The 25,283-nt window shown below is 39.4% G+C and overlaps 2 protein-coding genes across 5 annotated transcripts; one reads left to right on the forward strand and one right to left on the reverse strand.

Annotated features, from left to right (window-relative positions):
• The first annotated feature begins 14,616 nt into the window (after positions 1-14,616).
• Positions 14,617-18,832, forward strand: prss23 (serine protease 23). Of its 4 annotated transcripts, none has more exons than XM_084132921.1 (2): positions 14,617-15,064; positions 16,488-18,832. In XM_084132921.1, the coding sequence occupies exon 2, from the start codon at positions 16,506-16,508 to the stop codon at positions 17,634-17,636; it is 1,131 nt and encodes a 376-aa protein (XP_083989047.1). In that variant the 5' UTR covers positions 14,617-15,064; positions 16,488-16,505; the 3' UTR covers positions 17,637-18,832. The 4 variants fall into 4 exon arrangements, with proteins under 4 accessions (XP_083989047.1, XP_083989049.1, XP_083989048.1 ...); XM_084132923.1 differs by having other exon boundaries at positions 14,617-14,826; XM_084132922.1 differs by having other exon boundaries at positions 14,943-15,059.
• A 1,350-nt stretch (positions 18,833-20,182) lies between these two features.
• Positions 20,183-24,867, reverse strand: cfl1 (cofilin 1). Its single transcript, XM_084132944.1, has 4 exons — positions 24,726-24,867; positions 21,580-21,878; positions 21,245-21,321; positions 20,183-21,141 (listed from the first exon to the last, which is right to left on the reverse strand). The coding sequence occupies exons 1-4, from the start codon at positions 24,726-24,728 to the stop codon at positions 21,023-21,025; spliced, it is 498 nt and encodes a 165-aa protein (XP_083989070.1). The 5' UTR covers positions 24,729-24,867; the 3' UTR covers positions 20,183-21,022.
• Positions 24,868-25,283: the final 416 nt, after the last annotated feature.

A 25,283-nucleotide genomic window follows, 5' to 3' on the forward strand; every position in this document is an offset into this window, starting at 1 on the left:
CACTGACAGTTATTGGCCTTAGAACAGGACTGGCTCTGTGGCTCTGGATCTTCACCATAAATTCAGACACGACACTGGCAGCAGTACATAATATCTAAACTCCTGGATGATTCATTTACCTTCATCATTTCTCATATAGGTGTAGAAGGATGAGCTGGATTTCGTCTTTAAAGATGTTGGAGCTCTTGTTCTCCCGCATGCTGGAGACTGTTGGCTCCGGGAATTCGCTGTTGGGGATGTGCCGGGGAAAATTGTGAAGGAGGATGTATTAGCCTGTGCTTGGCAGAGTATTAGGGAGACTAGGCTTTCTCTTGGGATACTGGATTTTGTGCTCAATTGGACCAAACAGAGAGATAGAGGTTGAACAAGAGGACACGCAGCTGCAGCCCAGTCTCTGCATCATCTCATCTCAGTCTCTCATGCTATTAATTAAGGAGCAGCGGGACTGATCTTCAAGTCTGAGTGCTGTTTACAGCTGTGCCTGCATGCTTTGAGCTGAAGTTTGATACACAAGAGGATAACAGAAAGTCAGTGCGGGACATTTATTGCACATCTTTGCATCATTCATCTTTAATGTTGCACAACAGAAACTGTATTTGTTATGAGTGGCTCATTTGTGCTGCTGTGAGTCTGCTGTTAATGACATATGGGGCGTTTAAAAATCCAACACCTCACGCACCACAGGCCCAGATCACTGTTAAAATACTAAATCATAGGACTGCTTTCAGATCAAAGCTTCATGCATCAGAGCATGAAAGACTGAAGACCAGAGGGTGTGAGCTATAACAGCTCTCAAAAGATTTTTCTTGTATATAATATTGTATGTGAATGACATCCATGTTTTTCATGTTTACTTTTCTATTATTTATTTTAATAATATTTATATTCTTTTTAAAAAGTACATTTTTACTTACCTTTTTTGTTTCAAAAACCAAAAACTGGATGGTATATTTTATCTGTAATCCAAAAAGAGAATTTCTGAATAAACTTTGTGGGATTTTGCCAATTTATCCTGTGTATAGCTGTCAAACGAAATATGGCAGCAAGCATCAGGTTTGATGTCCAGCAAGAACAAATCATTTTTATAGTGCTTTTTGTGTTTTTTTGTCCTTTTTTAATCTAACATATATGGGCACTACCCAGACAACAGCATAGTGTCGGCCCACATCTGGTATACATGTGGATTCCACACGTACCAGATGTGGGCCGAATCTGGTCTACACAATGTTGCTGGGTATGAACTGCCAGTAAGAGCTGCAAATATATTCTGCAAATTATCCATGTCCTGTGTCATAAAAAATATAACGAAATGTCACAGAATGGCATGAGGGTCAGTAAATAAAGTAAATTTAAAAAATTGTAAATCTATAAAGAGCTTTTTCAACCAAGCATGACACTTAAAGGCACACTATGCAGTTTCCGTTTTTCTCAAACAGCGACCCCTAGAGTCGCTGTGGAGTACTTGTATTTAACGTTACTGCCGTAAATACCACTCACGCAGAGCCGTCTCTGCACTCTTCCGACCGCGCTTTCTTCGTCGACTCTGCCATGATTCACGTCTGAAATGCGTGCTAGTGTCTTCTACAGAGGCTGCTTCATACGTTGTTGATGTATGTGACATCGTGCCGTAAAGCAAGTCATGATTTTCGCGAGATTTGTCAGGGTGCCACCTCTCAAACCTGCATTGCTGGTTTTGCCCAGGGGGGTAATCTATCAGCCGGAAACTGAAGCTTCCCCGGGGGCCGCCATTGATTAGCAGACGCAGACCATCACCTGCTGTTAGCATTCCATTGACTCCCATTCATTTTGGCGTCACTTTGACAGCGAATAACTTTACATCTGAGGCGTTTAAAGACTCCATTTGTCCATTATTTATTTCTAAAGAAACACGAAAATGTATAAAAGGCTCCATTACCTTGTATCTTACATTATGGCCCCGTAGAAGCAGTTTTTGTAAAAATAGGCTAACGATTGCGTCATAACCACACGACTCTCTGTTGCACAGTAGAGAAATTACCGTATGGACAGGAGGAGAAGCTCGCGGGCAATCGGGGGGACGTGGAGGCAAAATGACAAAATAATTAATCAGAATACTTAGCAAAAGTTGCTCCTGCTCCAGCTCATGGACATCTCCTACTCACGCTCTCCATCTCTGCAAGTTTCGGAAAGGAATGATTTCTTTTGGCACAGCTACTAGAAGACAGACGGGTTGCTCACGTCACATCTACGTCGTCAACTCAGTTTGAGTCTGTGCAGTACGCTCAGCCATAAGGAAGTGAGAGCTTCTAATTGACTTCACTTTTCTCCGTTGAATCCATTGGTGTCGCTGTGTCCATTTCTTTTACTGTGTATGGTTTTGCCCCCCCCCCCGCTTTGCTATCGGGATGATTCACCCTACTACGAGTTCGTTTACCATCAAAATGATTTCGAAGCTGTTATATTAAGGTACAAATCTTGCATGGTGTGCCTTTGAAATAAAACTTACACTTCAGCTAATGTAGTCAGATTGATTTGGCTAATGAAATATTATAATAAACCAATTATTTTATCACATGAAGTGCGTTTTGAGTCAACCTGACAAAACAGTGTAGAAAATTGCTTACTCACTTCAGCTGTGAAGTATGGGAAGGCCCTAGAGAGCTTCATTCCCATCGTCTCTTTATGCAAGTGTAACGGTCTTGTAACAAGCTCATTCTCTCTGTACTTTATGTCCTGAATAGAACACAGAGCTTGTGTCAAATGCGGCTGTTCTGAGCAGATTAATGCGAGGATGGGATGTTGGTTTTGTTGCTGATACAAACCCGCTGTCACAATCCACTCTTTTATAGCACCGTCGCTCTGTTTTTATAAGCTTCTCTCAGATAGATTCCTGCTGTCATGGACAGGGATGATGTTTTCCCCTCATGTTTTCTTTGGCCAGACACTAAATGTTTGAGATCGTGCATGGATCTTCTGCTACACTGACATGCATTAACAGTGCTGATGTGATGAGCCTGGTCTTGCTGGTGCTAATGCCCCAGAGGAGTGATGCTCGCGGTACAGCACTGGAATCCACATCAGAGGGAAAGAAGTGGATAAAAAAAACACATGTCAGGGCAGGGCTCTTTGAAATATATTGAAATACCAAAGGTGAGATTAGTAAAGAAGATTAAATCAAAATCTCGAAGAGGTCACATGTAATCCTAGAATATTATTTATGAGATGTTTTTTATCACCAGGAGTGTGAGGTTGCTTTGACCCAGTCTTACGGCTGTTATTTATGAATAGATGGAGTAGAGAGGTTGTATATTGATTTACACTTCAGTGTCCTGCACTGTTATCCCAGCACAGTCTATCCTTCACCAAGTAAAGCAGATAGACATAAAAGCGTCCTGCCAAAACCTCAGAGAATTCCTGATGAAGGAAAGAATGCAGCAGGAAAAGAAGCCACATTTTCTTCCCTCCATCCGACTCACTGTTTTTTCTCTCTTAATAAAAAAACATAAAACTCTCCTATCCATTGTTTCCCCCGTTTCACAATTTTGGCAGGAATAAGTACTCCAAATGCTTCAGGCTGGAAGAAAACATTGTGGCAGAACGGAATAGTTTTGCATCATTTTGAATGAAGCCAAAAAAGTCTTTCTAAATCTACTCAGTATGGTTCAATGTTTTTTACTGATGTGTGGTGTCTACAACACCTATCGGGAAAGTGCAAGGGAAAGCAAAACAGTTGTGTTTGTATTGTTGTGAAGTGTCAAAGGGGAAATGTCTCATTACGCAATATCAGAGACGAAACGTAGGCTGCAGTTTGTTTGGCTTGTGAAGTACATCTGGTAATTAGTTTGAGCTGTGGTGAAGGAAAACTGCCGTCGTGCAGACGAATGCAATGCACTGGGAGGCTCAAACGTGTCTTTGTGGTGAATTAGAAATCCCATTTGAAACACAGGAGATGAAAAAGTCTTTGTTCTGTTTGTCTCTTTGTCATCTTGCTAATTTACGAGCTTGTGATGTGTATATATAGATATATATTAATTCTGACAGCTTAGAAAATAAATCTGTGGTTGAGAAAGGAATATATTTTTGAAAACTGAAATGTTGGCCTTTCATATTTCAGGCAGACTGCTCTAATCATGAGCAGTGGTTTATATTGTAGTTTTCTTTTATGTGTGTTGCGTTAGTCATTCCAGAACAATCCAGTTGCGGAGACAGAGATCCACATGAGTCTCGCTCCCTCAAGAGGTTTTCAGCCTGCTACTCGGGTCACTCCCTGTTGTCATGGTTGACGTGTAAATTGTTAGTCATTCTTATCAATTCCCAACTCAACTCAGTTTGCTGTTCAGCTTAGTTTTGTCTCTTTAGAGTGGTGCAGGTATGACATCACTTTGTAGGCCAAAGCGCGGAAGCGAGCTAACATTTTACCACTTCCGGTTCCATCGTCCCAAAGTCAATTGTTTTTTTGAATAGGGTTTTGGTTAAATGGCTGAAATAATGTTTGTGGTGAACACAAGCTCAAGACACTTTCACGTTTTGTTCTACGACATAAAATACATCAATATTACCTCACTCGTGATTTTCTGAAGCTGTTATCAAGTGGCTAAATGGGACTATAGAGGCTGTCAAGGAGATTAAACGTCATCACGCCGAAAAGGTCCGCTTTTACAGCCTCGTTATGGTTATAATAGTGCTCTTACAAACTATTCTAACTCAAACATTTTGGGAAAATGTTTTTACATAAAAACTGAAAGAGTTGTCGGAAGCTTTAAAGGGATACTCCACTTTTTTTGGAAATAGGCTCATTTTACAACTCCCCCAGAGTTAAACAGTTGAGTTTTACCGTTTTCGAATCCATTCAGCCGATCTCCGGGTCTGGCGGTACCACTTTTAGCATAGCTTAGCATAGATCATTGAATTGGACAGGACCATTAGCATCTCTCTCAAAAAAATGACCAAAGAGTTTCGATATTTTTCCTATTTAAAACTTGACTCTTCTGTAGTTACATCGTGTACTAAGACCGACGGAAAATGTAAAGTTGCGATTTTCTAGGCTGATATGGCTAGGAACTATACTCTCATTCCTGCGTAATAATCAAGAAACTTTGCTGCCGTACCATGAGTCCAGCAGGCGTAATGAAATGACGCAGCGCCTGAAAATAGGTCTAATAGGTTAGACAAACTTAGTCCCGGTCACGTTGGAAGTCACCGAGCTGGGGACTATTTTCAGGCGCTGCGTCATATCATTACGCCTGCTGCATTCATGGTACGGCAGCAAAGTTTATTGATTATTACGCAGGAATGAGAGTATAGTTCCTAGCCATATCAGCCTAGAAAATCGCAACTTTACATTTTCCGTCGGTCTTAGTACACGATGTAACTACAGAAGAGTCAAGTTTTAAATAGGAAAAATATCGAAACTCTTTGGTCATTTTTTTGAGAGAGATGCTAATGGTCCTGTCCGATTCAATGATCTATGCTAAGCTATGCTAAAAATGGTACCGCCAGACCCGGAGATCGGCTGAATGGATTCGAAAACGGTAAGACTCAACTGTTTAACTCTGGGGGAGTTGTAAAATGAGCCTATTTCCAAAAAAGTGGAGTATCCCTTTAAGTGATGGTGACGTTGAATTCTTTGGACCGTGGTGTAGTTCGTTTATGCCTTTAGCTTTTTACTTTATTTAGGCTTAAAAATTCATAATAGTTGTGTTCATCTGTGATAATTATCTTGATGGACAAAATGTGCAAGTATAATAAACTTTTGTTGATCACAGAGCTTGTTTTTAGCGATAATCCAAAAGCCTATGGAAAAATCCTATTGGGTTTTTTGTCGAGGGAACCAGCGGGATGCTGACTGCCTGTTGGCCTACAAAAGTGACATCATACCTGCACCACTCTATTGCCAGGGTGGCACTGGCCCACTCAGATTGACGGCTGGTCCACCCAATAAAATGAGACACAAAATTTTTTTTTTATCACGCATACTGGACAATAATAATCGCTCAAATACATGAATTTAGCTGATGCTGCTGGTCAAGCATGAAAAACAAAATATTTATCCAAATTCTGGACTTATAAGGCTCTATATCACCTAGGAAGTGCGCAAAGAGCGCTCCCTTTATAATTACTAAAAACCTGTCACTCACCTTGTTTCATAGCGATGATGCGATCTCACAAAGTTCCGATTATAATCAATGATGCTGTCTACACTGCACAATGAATCTCTTATTTACATGATGTAAACACGTTGTTATAATGAGAGGATTTGTGAGCATGCAGAGCTCAGCACTGAACAAAAACTCGAAAACTTCTAACTTAAACACCTCTGGTTGGCCATTGTATTCAAGAGATCAATAGATTTGTCCGCGATTGTCTACGTTTCTCAGCGCTGAAAAAACACGTTGTAAATGGAAACCCAGACGCTCTCCAGAGTGCAAACAAAGATACACACTGGATCATTTGCCAAATCGCCAATATGCTATTGCAACTGATTCTAGACCAGCAATTATGAGCAGTTTCTCCCTCTAAAAGCAATCAGAAGCAGCAGCAGGCAGTGATTTGAGTGAGAAATGTCCATCCGCCTCATGTCCGTGGCTAGGGGAATTAAAGCCTTAAACACGCTCATTTAAATTTATTGTTCGTATTCTGTTGTTTGGTTAGTTTATTTATAAATGGATTTAGTTGTTTTCAAGACACTTTTGGCTGACAATAAATAACTAATCCTAATTGTCAAATTATTTTTATCCCATGTTTTGTAAAATGATGTATTTTGAGAGTAGGCACTGAGGTCCACCCTATTTCACCAAGGTCCACTCACTTTAACATTTCTGGCCGTGCCACCGCCGGAGACTGGGTGATCCTGGCAGTCAGTGTCTGATAATACAGAGCAAATACACGTGTGAGAGACAAAGAAGCAGTGCAGAGCAGTTCACCGTGAGATCCACCGCAAATATTTTGGATTGTTTATAGAGAGCCTCAGAGCATATTTTTCTCTCTGTTTTTTTTAACTTGGAGTCCATTTGTCTGTCATAACTGAACACCGGTTTTGACATCTTGATTTCTGCTCTCTTCCCCAACATGGCCATAATACTGCAGTGTTAAAGCAATAAGCTCAATTGATTGCTTTTCAGTGTGTTATCAGTTTCTGTTGAAGGTATGTGGTCAAGAAGGCAGAAGACTCTGTATTTCTGATGTTTACTAAATACCTTTTATTTGGATTAATGTTGAATATGAAAATGGAGATGATATTTAATGCAGGCATTTCATTCAACGTGGGTAAAAGCGTAATTTCATTGTTTCATTTATGTTCTGTGTGACTCATGATGTTTTCTTCAGTTACAGCTGAGAAACTGAAATTCATTTATACTCTTTCTTTTTTCTCTTTCCCTCATAATCCTTCCTCTCATTCTCATAGCCTGAACCATAAATTAACCCAAAGTGGAGAACTATTATCCCAAATATGTGCATTAATCTGCCATGATTATGGCAGAATTTTCTATTTGCTCAGCTGTTTGGGAAGTCCTTTTCCCAATCATCTCACTGTGCTTATATAAAAGCTCTCAGTGTTTCAGTGCAATATTTATGACATTTATAAAAGTTCTTGCTCAGAATGGCTTGAAAACAGCACGCGTTCGCGCAAGGCTGACGTGGATCACTTTAAAGTGGCCAATACTTAGGGAGTCCTTTCACAAGGTCAGGCGTCCAGATGAGTGTTGGAGTGTGTCTGTGGTAACATCTGCACAACAGTCACATCACACACTCTCTACAGCTGTCTCTGTCTACCAGTCCTGACATTATGACTACACTCAAAACACTGCTGGGAATCTCCAACATGGCCAAATCATTTACTCAACTCCTCTCAGATGTGGATCAAGCTTGATGTTCAGCAGAAATCACTTTTATACCAGTTAACAATAGTCATTTGTTTGTTTGTTTTCATGTATGAATGTATTAGTGTACACTAGTGACAGTAACAAAGAACATTTACTTGAGTACTGTACTTAAGTACACTTTTTGAGTATCTGTGTACTTTACTTGAGTATTATTTTTTCTGGAAACGTTTTACTTAAACTTCACTACATTTGAAAGACAAATATCGTACTTATTACTCCACTACATTTCTGTCAAGGTCCTTGAGTAGAAAGTAACGTTGGATTTTGGATTGGATTTTGGTTGGAAATGAAAGTCGGGTTTCACACCCGATTTTCATTTTCAACCACATGGAAAGAGTGAACAAACATGAAAATGTAAACATTAAAATTCTGTCGTAACTTACTTGCTCTTGTGTCTTTCAGTTTGGGTTAATGTTTAACACAAAGACTGAGATTATGTTTAATGCGGGAATTTCGAACCTGTATGCATTTTGGTCTTTAAAAGACAAAATCTTTCTGTCAGAAGAGCTTAGAGAAGAAGAAAGAAAGTCAATTTCGAGATATCTACAATACTTTCAGGTGCTGCTTTTTTGTTATTTTTAAAGCAATCACCCACTTTTGCTTTTATAGGAAAGAGCAGATTGTACATTCTGCATAACATATTTCTTAATACAGGGTTAGAATGACATTGAAGAGAGTAAATTATGACAAAATGTTCATTTTGGGGTGAACTATAGTTTGAAGTGCTGTATGAAATGTGTTTCACAGCTACTGTAATTGGAAAAAGAAACATTTATGTAAGACTGCAAGAAGCAAGACATTTCTTTTGCAGACAGCCGGTTGGTTCAGTAAAACGTCTCTTTTTCTTGGCTTCATCTCTCACCATGAGAATCATTTTCCAGCATGGTAATAATGCGTTCATTTCCATCATGCCAGCACGGTCGGATGTCACATTGCTGCTCTTTCCTTGTTTTTGTTTCTAAATGGACAAATCAATCAAATATAGAAACATCATTATCATTTTTCTGCATTTATTTAAAAAGTCTGGATCTCATAATGCTAATTATCTTGAATTATTTCTCTAAAGATTTGTAATGACCAAACATAAATTCCAGGTTATCACTTAGCGGTTTATCAAAGTTGTTTGAAGATTAGGAAAAATTAGTATTAATAACTTTTTATTTAAACAAAACAGTGCTTGGAGCCAGTTACATGGTCTTTATAAATGTTTTTGCGATAAGACTATGTTGTTCTGCATTCCTCGACTTGTTTTTGTGTCGATTTTCCCCTTCACTCCTTCGAGCTGCCAAGTTGGGAATGAGCTGATACTGTAGGGAAGCAGAGCTGCATTTATACACCTCTGGAGCTCCTGGGGAGAACTGGGGAGATGAGGAGGGGGAGTACAGAATGAGAGAGGGAGAGATAGAGTTTGTCAGAAGAGGTTAGAGAAGAAGAAAGAAGAAACTGTGTAGCACAGTAGTGGTCAGAGTCGGTGGACAGCTGTGTTGTGGGAGAGGAGATGTCAGACCCATTGAAGGGGAACAACAGAACAGATGAGGACAGTCAAGAGCTGGTGTTTGACATATTGATGAGGTCCAATAAAAAATAAATAAAAAAAAACTGTTGATGATGGAAGAACAAAAAAGCTACATTGTTTAGGTTCATAAAGGTCTGGTGTCATTTATGGAGGCAATGCATGGTTCTTAGTTCTGATATACTTTTAGCATTTTTGTCATTTGAATTATTAATAGTTATTTTAATGTATTATTTAAAATATGTATTAATATTTATTAATAATAAGTTGTAAAGACCGATTTTTACTTTAGCAAAAGCACAGAAGTACTCGTTTTTAAAAGTACTTAAGTATCAAAAGTAAAAAGTAAATGTCAATGCATTGTTTTATTAGTGTTGCATTGTTGTATGTTATACTTACAGTACCTTATGCCTCTGAATCAATGCCTGCCTACCTGACCTCATATCAATATCAAATTTATTTCTAGAACACAGTTCCAGTAATGTGAAATGTGAGATTGAATAAGTGCACTCGATAACATCCACAATGGTTTCGGACAATAGTGCCCTGTCTAAAGTTTTTTGGCTTTTAGTATGAATATGTTAACCTTACTGTTTATAAGCTAGTGTGCTCCAAAACAATGACAAAATTTACGTCGGGTTCTGACGTCAACCTGACTTTTCTTTTCAACCAAAATCCAACGTCTGTCTGATGGATAGTGACGTCAATCGGACGTCGGGTTCAGACTTCAATCTGACTTTAATTTCCAACCAAAATGCAACCCCTGCAACTAAAAGCATCCCCTGACTGACGTTACTACTTTCTACTCAAGGACCTTGACAGAAATGTAGTGGAGTAAAAAGTACGATATTTGTCTTTCAAATTTAGTGAATTTAAAGAAAAAAGTTTCCAGAAAAAATAATACTCAAGTACAGATACTCAAAAAGTGTACTTAAGTACAGTACTCAAGTAAATGTACTTTGTTACTGTCCAACTCTGAAAATTACAGATTAAAATGTTAACTGATCTAATCAAAAATATATACAAGACAAACTAAAATATTTTTTTGATAAAATACAATTATTAATTTTTTCATATAAAATAATGGCTTTTTTTAAATAATTAAATAATTAATTTTTGAGTTTGACAATAAACACACCACAAAACACAGCTATGCAGCATAGTTCACAACATAATAATTAATAATTTCTGAACAGTGACTCTCAGTCTTTATTCACCTTGTTCTCATGGTTTCTCAATAGAATTCATAAAAGTATAGAATAGAATAGCGTAGTTCTAATAAGGGCACATTGTAACACAGTGTTACAACATGCCCCACCTGCACAACTGGGATTTAAACCCGACTAGTATCTTCTGCTGATTAGCGAAGAACCATCTCAACTGTTAAATAACAGATTGGGGATTAAAATAATATCAGATGTGTCTAATTTTAAATAAACACAAAAAACAGAGATAAAAAAATTAACATAAGTTAGAAATTTAAATAAATGTTCAGTGATATCTTCCAAATATTTCTGAATTTTGGCGCAATTTTTTCTCTATATTGTTGATATGGCAACTAGTAAATACACTAAGTTTTGTCATCCTTGTATGTGTGGAAGTATTTAAAACAAGTGTGTTACAACTAGCCCCGCGTCAGGTTGTGCCTCACTCACCCCAGTCCATGCACACATTGTCATGACTCTGATTGGCAGTATGTTGTGGAAACGAGTCAAGCACAATGACTATTGTTATGAAAAGCTTTTTCCACTGTTGTGAGTCCAAAGCACTGGGTTGAACCAGAAGTCAATTAATGGATTAAAGAGTACAGAGGGAGTCTCTGATCTTGTTAACAATACTTATTTGCTTGGATGGCTACTGTACACTCAGCCTCAGTGTGATGGGAATTAAGAGCTGGGAAAGAATGGGACTTCTGTACTACACCCTAATGATTTGAAACTGTGCGCTAACCACACCTGTGTATGTAAGACAGAGTTCATACATACATTGAAAGTGCAGTTAACAGGAACTGCATTAAGTTGACACTGAATAGGTCTGGGTCTTTATTCCTGTATTCCAGAGAAGAAAGCATGGCCCCCTAAAAGGGACTGGATGCTATTGAATACTCTTCAAGCTATTGTGGCTTCTCAGCTTACAGTCCAAGACAAAAAGTCTGCTATCATCTATCCCCCATACACATTATCTGTCAATCACACATTATCTGTAATCAGGGATAAACAAAAAATGGAATGATTCTGGTTCCTTAATGGTTCCATTAATTTTTTTTTTTTTTTTTTTGAATTTGAGGAAGAAATATGATAGATACTGAAATGTAAATCTGTTGCAAACTGTGGGAACCATTTCAGTGATCAAAATAAAACAACAAATAACAATGTAATATACCACTAATAAAGTGAATCTTTAAAACAACATGTCAGTAATTACACTGATTTGGTCTCACTGGCCATAAGTACAACAATTTCAGTTCTTGGTTCATGGAGTCGAATATGATGATTCAGATACTCCAACTGATTCAAGTGTTTGTGATTCACTAAAAAGAGTCTTTGCTTGGAGATCAGACTTCACTGGTCTGTCACGATAGGTACTGAAGCGCCCGACATAGGAAAGTATAGAACAAACAGTCTTTAATTGATAATCCATCTGTTCGACTGGAAAAAAAAGAAATCCACTAGAACATAACCACATCACACGTAAACGATCAACAATGGTGGACAACCCAGACAGCAACATAGTGTCGGCCCAGATGCGGCCCACATATGGTACATTTGGATTCCACACTGACCAGATGTGGGCCGGATCTGGGCCGACACTATGTTGCTGTCTGGGAAAAGACTGACTTAACAGAGGGCTTGAATGCATGGGCAAACGAAGGAGCAAACGAGATAATTGACAAGACACACCTGAACAGAGTACAGGTATAGGAACGGTGGAGAACTGAACTAATTAACAAACTAAGAGATTAACAATGAAACAATGAACAGAAAAACAGATAAAAACAAACTCTAAACCATGTCCAACGTGACATGGTCATGTGTTTTTCATTCACTAAAAAGGACCAGAATGTAAGAGTTTTTTGCTTGTGAATCTGAAGTTTTTGAATAAAAATCACCTTCAGTGGGCACATGCTGTATGTTTTGGATTTACTAAAAAGAATAAGAGTCAGTTGCTTGAAAATCAGACTTCACTGGTATGTATTGCGCTGAATAGTAATAAATGGAACACTATCAAGAACATTTGAATGCAGTCTTCCATCAGCTGTTACATAAATCATTCAGTTATGTTTTTTTTTTTTTTTTTTATGTAACCGGTTCTTGGTTCCCAAAATGTATTTAGCTGGAAAAGTGTTGTTTCTTCTCAGCTTCTTTAATTTGTGCTTATTGACTTTTGAGATATGTCAACACATGCCTCAAAATCTGTTCTTCAGTGGCTTTATACTGAAGGTTGTGTATATGTCTGTGAATTGAAAGAAACCAAGTGTCTTCTTCATTGACTTATTTTGCTTCCTTTGGTGAAAGAATTTCCCCCTTTTCATTTTATAGGCGCTTCAAAGCCTCTGCAAATGATCTGGTGTTGCTGGAGAAAAGGCTTTTCAGTTTGTCTAAAAAACCCAAAGAAGAGAAGACAAGAATCAGTTGTTCTGAAAATAGACAGCCTGGTGAATAGAGAAAAGGCCACAGAGGCACAGGACTGGAGCTGGAGCTGGAGGTGATAAAAGATCAGCTTTGGAGGAATGGACACACTTTCAAAGGCCCCTCCTCATGGCGAACCCCCCGCTCCACCTCCCTCCACGAGGCATGAAGCCAGGACAGGTCAAGAACAAGAGTCCCACTGTAAAGAGATCTGGGGATTGTCCAAGGTAGCAGATTCCTGTCGAGTGAATGAGCTTTAGGCTGCATTTCCTATGTCCTAACCCCTTATCGCTAACTGTGAAAGAGCATAGCAAATATCAGTGGCTTGTCAGCTAGAATGATATCCACTTCAGTCTCTGGTGGCTTGTGATGTTAAATAAGATATATGTCTGGAAGTGTCTGAAAGAAAACCAGGAGAAAGGGGAGCAGGAAACAGACAATGAGAACAGCGTGTCAGTGCCAGCACACATCAACCAAATCTCGCTCACCCACAGTGACACTCAATGTAGTACTGATACCATCACTGAACAGTGTTTTGCTATGGTATTAGACATTTACAGCCTTCCAGAACCAAGACTTCAAGCATTCCTTAACCTAGTGCGAAACCGCAGGTTGAGAGAACAGCCCTGGGGTATTGTGGGGGAAAAAATCTTTTGTATTGGAAATGAAGCAGATGTAACATTATCTTTAGTATGGGAGCCTCAAAGTAAAAAGTAAGTGATTGAAACTTATATCTACCAGTTGTGACTATGTATCACAATGTGCCTTTATTTCTTGCAATGTGACTTAGAATCTCACAATTGTAACTGTATTCCACAATGTGAATTTGTTTCTTATTTTACATATTATCTCACAATTACCCCCTTTTTTTTTACTCTGAAACTGCAGGCTTGCATACTTTGGCACTATGTGTGGCTAGTTTAGTTGAGCAAATTTGATATGCTTTTTGCTATGCACTTGAGCAACAAAAGCATTCGAAATGCTTTTCCCCCTGCAACATTCACACGCACAGTGTTGGAGACAGTGTATTTTAGCCATTACAGTCCCTAGTTTTTTGCAATGCGTCTGAGAAATGGAAATCTTTTGACCAAAGAAAGAAAGAAAGAAGGAAGGAAAGAAAGGAAGGAAGAACGAACGTGTTTTGTGCAGGTTAGGGCAAGTGGTGTGAGTGCTTGAGGTAGATCAAGGTCAGAAGGTTATATTCAAGCTTGCACTATGGGTCAGTCAAGACGCCATCACGACTGAAACACACCCAAATATTTCTGGAATGTGTCCTGCCATGAGACCAACCCACAGTAATCGGTCATTTTAACCCCTTTAAACCCTAACAGGTAAGATTCGTTACACCTATAGATTTAAGGAGTCACAATAAACAATACATGCTAAAAGAATTACCTGAACACATGTACATGTGTTCGTACTTGCGTTGAGTGGCATAGTAAATGCAGTGCAATTTAATTTAACTGAACTGAGAAGGAATGTATATCCTAAAGACATGCCTGCCTTGACTGTCACCTATGTTTGATAGACAGCTTAAAAACACCTGTAGAAATATTTTAATGTGTGCCAAGACATGCCCAGAATAAATGCTCTGTTAGCAGACAGGTTTGTCATTACATTTATAGAATTACGAGATAACGACGTGCTGTACTGAACACGTATCAGACTGTTCACACATTGATGTTGGTTTAGGACACACCATCTTCCCCTTTGTCCCTGTAAGGCGGCACTAGGACCCCGCAGGGATGCGCAATATTGCGCCTCGGTTATTGGGCTTGGACGACCTCAGTTTTGCACTACCGCAATCACCATTCAGCGGAGAGTAAGTGTGCTGTCTGCTTTGTTGAAATAAGGACTCTTGAAAAGAAGCCGTTTTTGAATAAAAGCTGGAGGTTAAAAGGATTGTGTATGTTTTTGGTGGACCTGTCACGCGCTCCAGCACTTCACAGTGGAGATGGGAGTAAACCTGGAGAATGGGATACCCGGTGAACTTCCTGGAGACGAATTTGTGATTTGGATTTAAACAAGCCTTGATCATTATTAACACAGCTTGAAGTTAAGTATCCTCCGCGAATTCCGAAACTGTTTTGTGTCATTGACGCGCGCGTAAAGCTCTGGCGCACGGGTCAAACACTGTTGCTCTTGTTGGCTGTACACAATTAAATTCCCGTTTAATTCGAGATGCCTCTACAAGCTGCAAAAAAAAGAAAGAAAAAAAAAGTAAAAATCTATTTTATTTAACGCACTTTTCCATTATAAAATGCTCAGTTTGTGTAGATCTTTGAATAGGCTATCTCCTGGCTTCCATTGGCGCAAGTGCATTGTAGTTGTTGGTTTGTACAGAGCGATGGGAAAGTGAGGGTAGGTAAACACAGTTTGTTTTCCTTGAGTTTAACAACAACGCAAGGCGTGGGTAGGGTTCGTTGGACATTCATTCATGATGTGAAAGACAACAAAAAAGACGAAATGAGGGGCTTTCGGGACAAAGGGATGTTGTATAGGGAACAGGTTGTGTCCAGGGAATTCCTCAGGTGTCACACATGGGTGTCCATGATGAATAGAGCAGATGAGAAGTGCTAGTTTAAAGGGACAATATCAAGTAATTTATATAAGGCCTATGTCTAGACTATTATGTGCATCGCGTATTGATCTTTTTTTATCGATATTTTCCACCAGAAAAATGAATAGGCAAGGCACGTATTTGACAAAACCTAAAGAATAATAAGTAGCTCAGCTTTTTTCCCTATATAAACTTACAGGTGAAGTCAGCTTTTTATTGTATTTAGCTAATTTGTACAACATTAAGTGATGATGTACACTCTAAAAAAGCTGATTTATTCTAAATGAAGTGACTTAACTCATATACAATGCATAAAGTAGGCCTACTAAACAAAATTAAATTACAATTAAATACAATATAAAATTACAATTCAAATTCCAGAGTGTAGCATGAGACCAAAAAAAAAGAAAAAAAAAAGATAAACAAGCAGCTTTGGTATGAAGTGACAGTAGTTAGTAAACAAACTTTATTGATCCAGGCAGATGGGTATCAGTATGATAAGTCCAAAACCACTGGTACTATTAGAATGGATAAGAGCCAGCTTAACATGTCAATGCTCTTAAAAAAATAAACGTTGTAAACGGGTTTTCACAGCAATGCCTTTTTGGTTTCCTTTCAGTGAAGTTTTTTCTTAAGGCTGAAATACACTCCCACACAACATTTGTGCCCCAATTTACAGCCTGGACAAGTTTACACTCCAACCTTTGGAACATTTTAATAATCTGAAGAACCTTTTTCCACTATAAAGAACCTTTTGTTTCCATGGATGATAAAGGTTCTTCATGGCACCATAGATGCCAAAACAAAACAAAAAAATTTTTTTAAGAGTGAAGCCATTAAATTTCTATAACCTTATATCTGCAAAATTAAGAACATCTTGAGTTTTATTTCATGCTTGCATATATGTTTGTGTTTGCTTTTAGGTTGCATACATCTTAGCCATGGTGCCTAACCACGCACTGGGACTGGCCCATCCTTGCTGTGTTGGCCTGTTGTTCTTACTCCTCCTGCCCAGCTCGGTTTCAGTGAGAGAACCTCGACATCAGTCTCCCGCCCACCTCCCCTCGCTGATACCTCATGCCACCCTACCGCTGTCCCGCTCTCGCTTCAGCGCCAAAGCTCAGCTGGACCTCACTACTCACTGCAATGAGAGCTGCTACCACAAAGAAGAAGACATGGATAAAGAGCACCTAGCTTTCGAAACACTTTATGCAGATGGCTCCCGAACATTAACTACTGTTGACCTGGATGAAAATGAGACTGAACTTCCTTTCAGGCAGCCCAAAGTAACCGCTCCCAGACATAAGCGGCTAAAACGGCAGATTTACGGTTCAGACGGGCGCTTTAACATCCGCGGTGACCACTTCCTTCTGGACTACCCGTTCTCCACAGCCGTCCGTATCTCTACCGGCTGCACTGGAGTTCTGGTGTCCCAGCAGCACGTCCTGACCGCAGCCCACTGCGTGCACGATGGGAAGGATTACGTCAAAGGAGCGAGGAAACTCAGGGTGGGCTTTCTGATCCCTCCGTCTATTAACGGCACAAGGCCGGGTCAGGCTCCTGTGAAGAAACCCTTGGTGCGCTGGGTGAGAGTTAAACGGACCCGAGTTCCTAAAGGTTGGATTCAAGGTCCTCAAGAGGTCAGCATGGACTTTGACTACGCACTTCTAGAGTTACGTTGGCCTCACCGGCGTCCCTTCATGCGGCTGGCTGTGGCACCCACCTCAGACAATTTGGCTGGTAAACGCATCCACTTCTCTGGATTTGACAGTGACCGGCCCGGGGAACTGGTGTACCGCTTTTGTCCGGTGGAGGATGAGTCCAACGATTTGATCTACCAGCACTGTGACGCCCGTCCGGGTGCGAGTGGCTCTGGTGTTTACGGACGTGTGTGGGACGATACTTTAGAGCGATGGGAGCGCAAGGTCATCGGGATCTTCTCGGGCCACCAGTGGCTGGAAATCAATGGAGAGAATCGTGACTACAACGTGGCTGTTCGCTTCACTCCACTGAAGTTTGCTCAGATCTGTTACTGGGTTCATGGAAATAAGGTGGACTGCAATCAGGACTGAAGACATGACACAGAGGAATGGGACAATATAAAATCATGGACAAAATACAACGTGCCTGATTTTGGAACCTGCACTTTACAGTCTTTTACGGGTGTGGCTACTGAATCTGAGACGAAAGACGGTCCATTGCTGGTAGATCGCTACTCACATGGGTTGAGCTGGGACTTCATTTAACCACTACCTTTAGTTTTTGCTCGCCATACTGCCAACGTTACTCAGCTTTAGACTCTGAGGTCGACAACACCAACAGATTTATCTTGTCAAGTCTTTGATCCCTCTTCCCAGACAGCAACATAGTGTCGGCCCAGATCCGGCCCACATCTGGTACACGTGGAATCCACACGTACCAGATGTGGGCCGGATCTGGGCCGACACTATGTTGCTGTCTCGGGTTAAGTGATTCTCTCCACAGCCTTCAGATTCCACATTACAGAAGCTTTAAACTGTTGTTTGCACTTTTAGAAACTAGAATTGGGATGGAGGTTTTATTCTGATCTCATCCCTTGGGTTTTGTGTAACACTAGATTAACATACGCTGAGTTTATTTGGTGACTTAAAGTAGAGGAAAAATGGCTAAGCTTCCTTAATTTCCATCCCTGAACATCACAATAACAAAATCGATGACTGGAGATGTAGTGTGGGTGTTGAGAGTTAATAGAAATTAAAAGCATATAGATCCTTAGTTTATTTTAATGCATACATCTGGATCTGTAACCCATGAATTCAATTCACTCTTCTACAGTTACATACGCTTTTTCAAGATAGATGAAGACCTCATATTGGTAAAATTACAGTATCTGTTTGTAAATTATTTTTCTTATTCTTTTATGTTGAATTAATATAAAGACCAAACAAACACAAACTAAGAGAAAGGTTGTGGGGTAAATGTTGATTATAGTTCTATTTTTAAAAAGCTTTTTATTTTAATAAACTGAAATATGTCTCTTGTTTTTGCTTTTTTCATTGCAAATTTGACTTTTTTTATGTTGTAAAGTGGTAATAATAGCAGATATGATTCTGTGTTGTATATTTCAAGTATGATAAAAAGAACAACAACAACAAAAAAAATCTGACAATTATTGCTGTATGTAAAATGTGACGCTGATACCCTCTGGTGGTAAGCAGAGGAAGACGTAAAAATACTGCCAGAAACCATTGGCAACCTTTAAACATCAATTACAGTTACACTTACACTTTTTGGCTTGTATTGTTTATTGTTCGTTTATATTTCATTGAGAATATGCGAGTTCAGTGTTGTAATAGCTACTAATAGCTTGTGGTTTGTTGATTCATAATTGTAAAAATACTGGACTACGAAAGGCAAAGGTGCAGACAGACGATTGTAGTTCAGCACAGGAAGTAGGAAGGTTCATTTTTTCAGTAAGGTTTTGAAATGAATCTCTACTGCCCTCCAATGGTTGTCGTGTACATCTTTCATTGAGTCTTTCACAACATGGCTGAACAGTAAGTCCTCGCGGTTCGGTCAGTCAGTCAGGACTCAGGAGCGATTATACTGACGTGAATACATTACTCAGCAGTATTGCAGGAGCTCAGCGATTTAATATAGCACAAATTGTCCGGTAAGATATGTTTTAAAGAACAAACTGGAGCGTATCATACTACACACAAACATCAATTCATTGAAGTCATTCAAAATTGTTCAGAGACATCCCTGTGGTACTTTTAGTGAAACAAATGTTTTAATAACGGTTTATCAGCATGTTCTCAATTACTGATCCCCATCCTCAGGCAGTTTACTGGCAATAGCTTCATCCACATTTATATTCTACATACTAGATGTGATATGCAGTGCATACGGTGAATGCTTTTTTTCCCGTCAGTCACCCCACCTGCATCTCTCTTCTATGTGGTATCTATTCTAAATGTAAAAAAATGACAGGCATAAGATATTGAGGAAACATCTTTATGCCACAAATATCAATATGTCAGTGAAACAATACTGCTGCCGTTTCTCAAAAAGAGAGATTTAACCAATTAGCCTGTTAAGGAATTGATTTGATTATAAATGGAATTGCATGTTTATTAATAGTATCCAATGCAGTTGACATGCCATCATCTTCAAATACTGAATGATTGTACAAGATGGATTTGCAATCATAGTTTCAATATAATCAGCAATTTTTATTATTGGCTTGTAGTCTACTGAACATTATTAAAAGCCAAGCCACCCATCAAATCTATAGGGAGGATGACAAAGCAATCAGAGTCTCTTTGTTTGGATCCATTTGAACTTTATGAATTTTGCAACCATCACATATATCAGTGCATAAACCATGCTAAACACTGATAAACAGCAACAAATGCAGAATAAACAAAATGTAAGCACATATATTATATATATTATATATATTATATATATATATATATATATATATATACCAATATTAAAGATCAACTCGAGATTCAAAGACTTTAAAAATTAGATTCACCTTGGGGCACAAAAAATAAATAAAAATAAAATAAAGCCAGCCGTCACACTGATGATTTGCAAAACATGAAGAAACAAACCAGTTGTAACAGCAGAGTTGTTTAGTGCTTTTTTTTATTAGAGATAAGGAGACGATACAAAACATCCACTGACCAATACCAATCAAAGCTCTGTACACAGGCTGCCCAAATATATCGCTCCCCATCTTAACTTCATACGTGTCCAATCCATCCACTCAATCCAATTCATCAACAGACCGCTCACCCACTAGGTCCCAGATTTTACAGGTAAAAGGAATGTGTACAATTTCTTGACACCAGTGCCATTGTTTTGAATTACATTTTGAAATATTTAAATCAGATGGAATCATTAAAATAACATGTGAACTCAAATAAAACAAAAGGGGGGGAAGGGGCAAGTAAACTGTTCCCAGAATGGTCCAATAACATTGTGTGATTTTGGAGAAAATTTTGTACTTAACCTAGTCAACACACATACTTAGAAAAACTGAACTATATGTTTGGCAAAACAAAAAGAAAAAACCTAAATCTTAAGAACAAAGAGTATGTTGTATAGCTGAATTGTAACGGCTGCTGTCTCAGTCTTTTCTTTCGACAATCCCATGGAACTCAGAAAGAACGAAAACCTGCCAGTACACATTTACAGTTATATTACTTTGTTTTTATAATCATCATCCTTCATTTTTGACTTTTAAGATCTTTTTTTTTTCTCTTTAATGTTTTTGTTCTTGTTCATTGTATGTGTGAACTGGAATGACAGCCTACATCTTTCATCAAGTGTGGAGTTTGGAAACTGTCACTTTTGCCCAACCCTCCCCACCCACATTAACCCACCCCGTGGCCCCACAAACAGTCGTGCTGGCCCACTTGCCCCACCCATGTCGGAATGAACGGCTAACCCCTGAAATGTGTCAGCCTCAATCGGACAGAGGCTTCCCCTCGAGAGTCACCACTGATGAACCCCCAAGCTTCTCAGCAAGGGTCTTTCGGTCCTTGATATCATCCAAACCGTTCACTTGCCACTCGTGCTTGATACCTGTGAAACACAAAAAAGCAAAAATGCTTCAGATCTCACATTTATTTATACATTTTATAATTGTACATTATTTTGATTTTCCTTTTTTGATGGACAGCATTACCTGTAAACTTCTTTTTGATGGCATCCTTGGAGCTGGCGTAGATCATCTTGCTTTTAAGTGGGGCACTCTCCGGGGCCCTGGACAACACAACAAGAGATCAAATCATCTGTTTCACACAAGCATTTGACATAAGTCTACATCAGAGATGTCCAGTCCGGTTACTGGAGATCCAAGTTCAGCTTCAACCCTAATCAAACACCTGAACCAGCTAATGAAGACCTTCAGGAACACTTGAATGTTACAGACAGGCCTGGAACTGAACTCTGCAGAAAGCCAGATCTACAGAAACAGGACTAGGAACCCCTGGTTTAAACGAAGTACATTCGCAGACTTACCAGAAAATGAAAACCAAGTCCTCTTTCTTGGTCTCTTTAGTCTCATATGTGGCATCATAGAGAGCGTAGCGACAGTCGTTGGGAGGAAGCATCTTGACAAACTTAAGGTAGGGATCTCCTTCATCTCCCTGCAGGATCTCCTGGCCCTCCTCCATAATGATTTTCTTCTTATCCTCACTCAGGCAGAAAAGAACAGCCTTCTTCCTCTTGCTCTTCTCCTCCTCATTGCTATGAGCCTTGCGAACCTTCATGTCGTTGAAGACCGTCAAGACATTCTCTTCCACTGTGACTCCGGAGGCCTGCGAGAACACAAAACACACACAGGATAAGGTCACATGGGTTTGAATAGAGGGAAGTGAGTGAGCTGATGAGCAAGGATGCATGAATGTGTGGGTGCAAAACGAGAAGTGAATGAATGGGATTTTGCACCAAACCGTCTTGTCTGATCTAGTTAGACGGGCTGCCCTTTTAACAAAACTGAATACTTGGACCTCATTTGGCTGAATCCAAACTACTGGGCCTGCAGGTTTTGCAACACAAGACAGAAGCGAGTGACTAAACAAAAAACCCAGCCATGGGAGAAACAGGACTGCACACTTCAAGGGCAGTGGAATGAGAGTCATAGCAAAAGAACCTGAATGACATCCTGGGTGCAAATTATATATTGTTGCAGTGATGTGGTTTCTACTCCCAAAAAAACTAAATAGCAAGTTAAAGAAAAAGGGCGGTTTGAACAAGGCACCATTTCTTTCCTGGTCACACGACTTCAGACATCCTCCAACACATTTGAACAGAGGGATGGTTGGGCACTTCCTCATAAGAGTTGATTCAATTTATACTGAGCATCTGATTTAAAGCAGGACCATTAAATGTGGATAAAATTGGCCTTAGAGAATTATAAGAGAGCCATGTCATTCAAATCTGGTGTACAGCTTTAGATTGCAAAACAATGATTCTTCTGTGAAAAATCAAAATGGCCTCAGTCACACCAATCCCATTGAACCTACTCAAGTCCTCTGATTTCCATTAGAAACAGGGATCAGTGTAATGCTGCATTGCTATAACCAAACATTCAACATCTCAAAGAAATGAGAAAACCTGAACATTTAGTTCTCTAGTGCAGATCTAGCTTCTGAATAGCACATTAGGACATGTGAAAAGGTGGAAATAAGGAGCCCTGCGGGGTAGATGTTTGAGTGGCCCACTTACAGGAAACGCATATCTAACGGGTGGAAACCGGGTCTGCTTAAGGTGTGAGTGTCAGGAATGCATTAAGATGCCTCATTACCTAACAATCACAAATAATGAAAGAAATAGGGCATTACAGGCCCAAGGGATAATCAGGATTCCCACACCTTTTGACCAATGAATCACGACTTTCAGTCTTTTATGACTAACTGTATAAATACGTTCCATGATTTTGGGATCCTTGTTTCAGGTGAAAATACCCTTTAGATACTTATCTTAGAATCATCTACAAATGTTTAAGACAAAAGCTTAACATTTTTTAAAAGATTAAGTTTGTTTTGAACGGTCACCAAAGATTCTAGATCTTCCGTCAGCATCTTAAGAAAAAAAAACACACACCCTCATCTGTCATCTAGTGTCATAAAAAAAAAAAAAAGAGTAAAAGTCCAAAGTTAAAGCACAAGGACAATAATGCTGCAGGTAAATCATCCACGTTCACTGAGAAGTGAAACTCACAGTATAAATGAGATACAGGAAATGACATCGTGGGCCCTTAAATGAAAAGAGAGCTGAAAAGATGTATAACGAGTCATCACTTGCCTCTCACAGAAAGAGATTTTGTTTGTGGCCTGTGACGTGTATATTGTCGTAGTGACGAGGATACCGAGACTGTTCACACCGGAACCGGCATTTCCTTCAGCCTACACGCGACACGAACGCAATTTCCTCTCAATTTCGCAAGTATCTTCGTGTCTACAGAAACAAGTTGACGAAAGCGACGCAGCAGCGGCTTAAATAATAAAGCAAGCAAAGCATATTCACCAAAATATCCACAAGCACTGCGCGTCACAGACAAGAAACGTCATGTGCTTAAAGACAAAATGCCGATAAAACGAAATGCATATACATTATGGAAATTAAACAAACGCGTCGAGCAAAGATAAAACGTCCGATACGCTACGATTCACCAAAGTTACGTCTAACCAGGAAGAGTGTAGTCGTGCACACGTTGCCTGACGATACGCAAACGCACAAGTGCGTTAACGGATCTTAAACTCGGCTTCCTTCCTCCCAGCGCATATATTTTATAATGTTTCATATAAACCCGAGCTGCAATCGACCTAAAACACTTCCCTAGTCGAGGTATCTTTTTTCGGTCAAAGAAATAAACCACCACCATCTGTGCATCAAGAATTAGGGTGGGGCCACGGTTGCGGTGTTCGTGCATGCGTTCCAAATATCCGCAAAATTAACGCGTTCCAAAGACGAAAAGCGTAGCATAAACACTTGGGGCTTCGACCGTAGAAGGGAATAATCTGCGTTTTTACACACGCCCGCAGTCTCTCTGGTGCGGCAAATGTGAGCGATGGTGTTTTCTGGCCGTGTTCAGACAAAGGACAGACTCATGAAAGCGCTTCATCTGGCAAACGAAAAACGCAGTTAAACACACACCGGTTTGCGGACATTGATTTATACACATCCTCTCTTAATTTCGGCGTGCGATCTAATGGCGTGTGGAGAGATGGGGCCTGTAGGTAGAGTGTGATGAAAAGCAGCGAGGCCTTTCCTGGGCCTCGACTCACGGAAATAAAGGAAGCTGAGCGGGGAAATGGCGCCAGTAGTTTTTGGGTCTCATTTTTGCCAATCTCATCGCATCCGAAAAGCTGAAGGCCATGCACAACCAAAACATCGAGAGCTGTGAGATTAACTGCAACGTTATATATATACAGAAATAAAACTGCTCAAAGAACACTGCCATAAGAGCCAAGGAAACGTTTTTCTAACAATTTACGGCACTTAACGTAGCCTGCAGCTATAGTCGGCGGAGGCGTTAATTGACAGATTTGATTCTCAGATTATTCATTCACCCTAAAAAGCCCACAGCCTAGTCATTAAACTCTTCAAACACGTTGGAAATAGCCGTAAATCGTATAACTATTATTTAAATATAAACATACCATGGTTGTTTCTCTGTGCTAGTCGGCGTCTGGATAGGAATTGAATGAGCTGTGATGCAGTCCTTCGCTCTCACACTTGATACAACGCTCGGGCGCGCCCTTTTGCGCGTGGCCGCGCGGCAGATGGGAGCGAGCATCCATGTCACGCGCTTATTGAGGTTTTATGGGAACTGTAGTTTTGGCCTCCACACAAATGGTCATGAACCAATAAAAATATATTCACTGTTGTCAGTAGTACATTGGCACAAACGTATGGTCGTTGAAAAGCGTTTATACAAGGTTGTACATTTTAAAGTTGCACTTTTTATTAAGCATTTGTTATTAAAAAAAATTCAGTTATATTTTACAACATAAATACAATATATAGCACATATGTTTAACAGTACTCTAAAATGTATGTCAACTCTTTTATATATATATATATATATATATATATATATATATATATATATGTGTGTGTGTGTGTGTGTGTGTGTGTGTAATTATTATTATTTAATCTTAAATCTCAATTAAATCTTAATTATTAAATCTCAATATTTAACAAGACTTTATTTAATT

The sequence above is a fragment of the Abramis brama genome (genome assembly GCF_963993115.1).
Source record: "Abramis brama genome assembly, chromosome: 13".
NCBI classification, from domain to species: Eukaryota; Metazoa; Chordata; class Actinopteri; order Cypriniformes; family Leuciscidae; genus Abramis; species Abramis brama.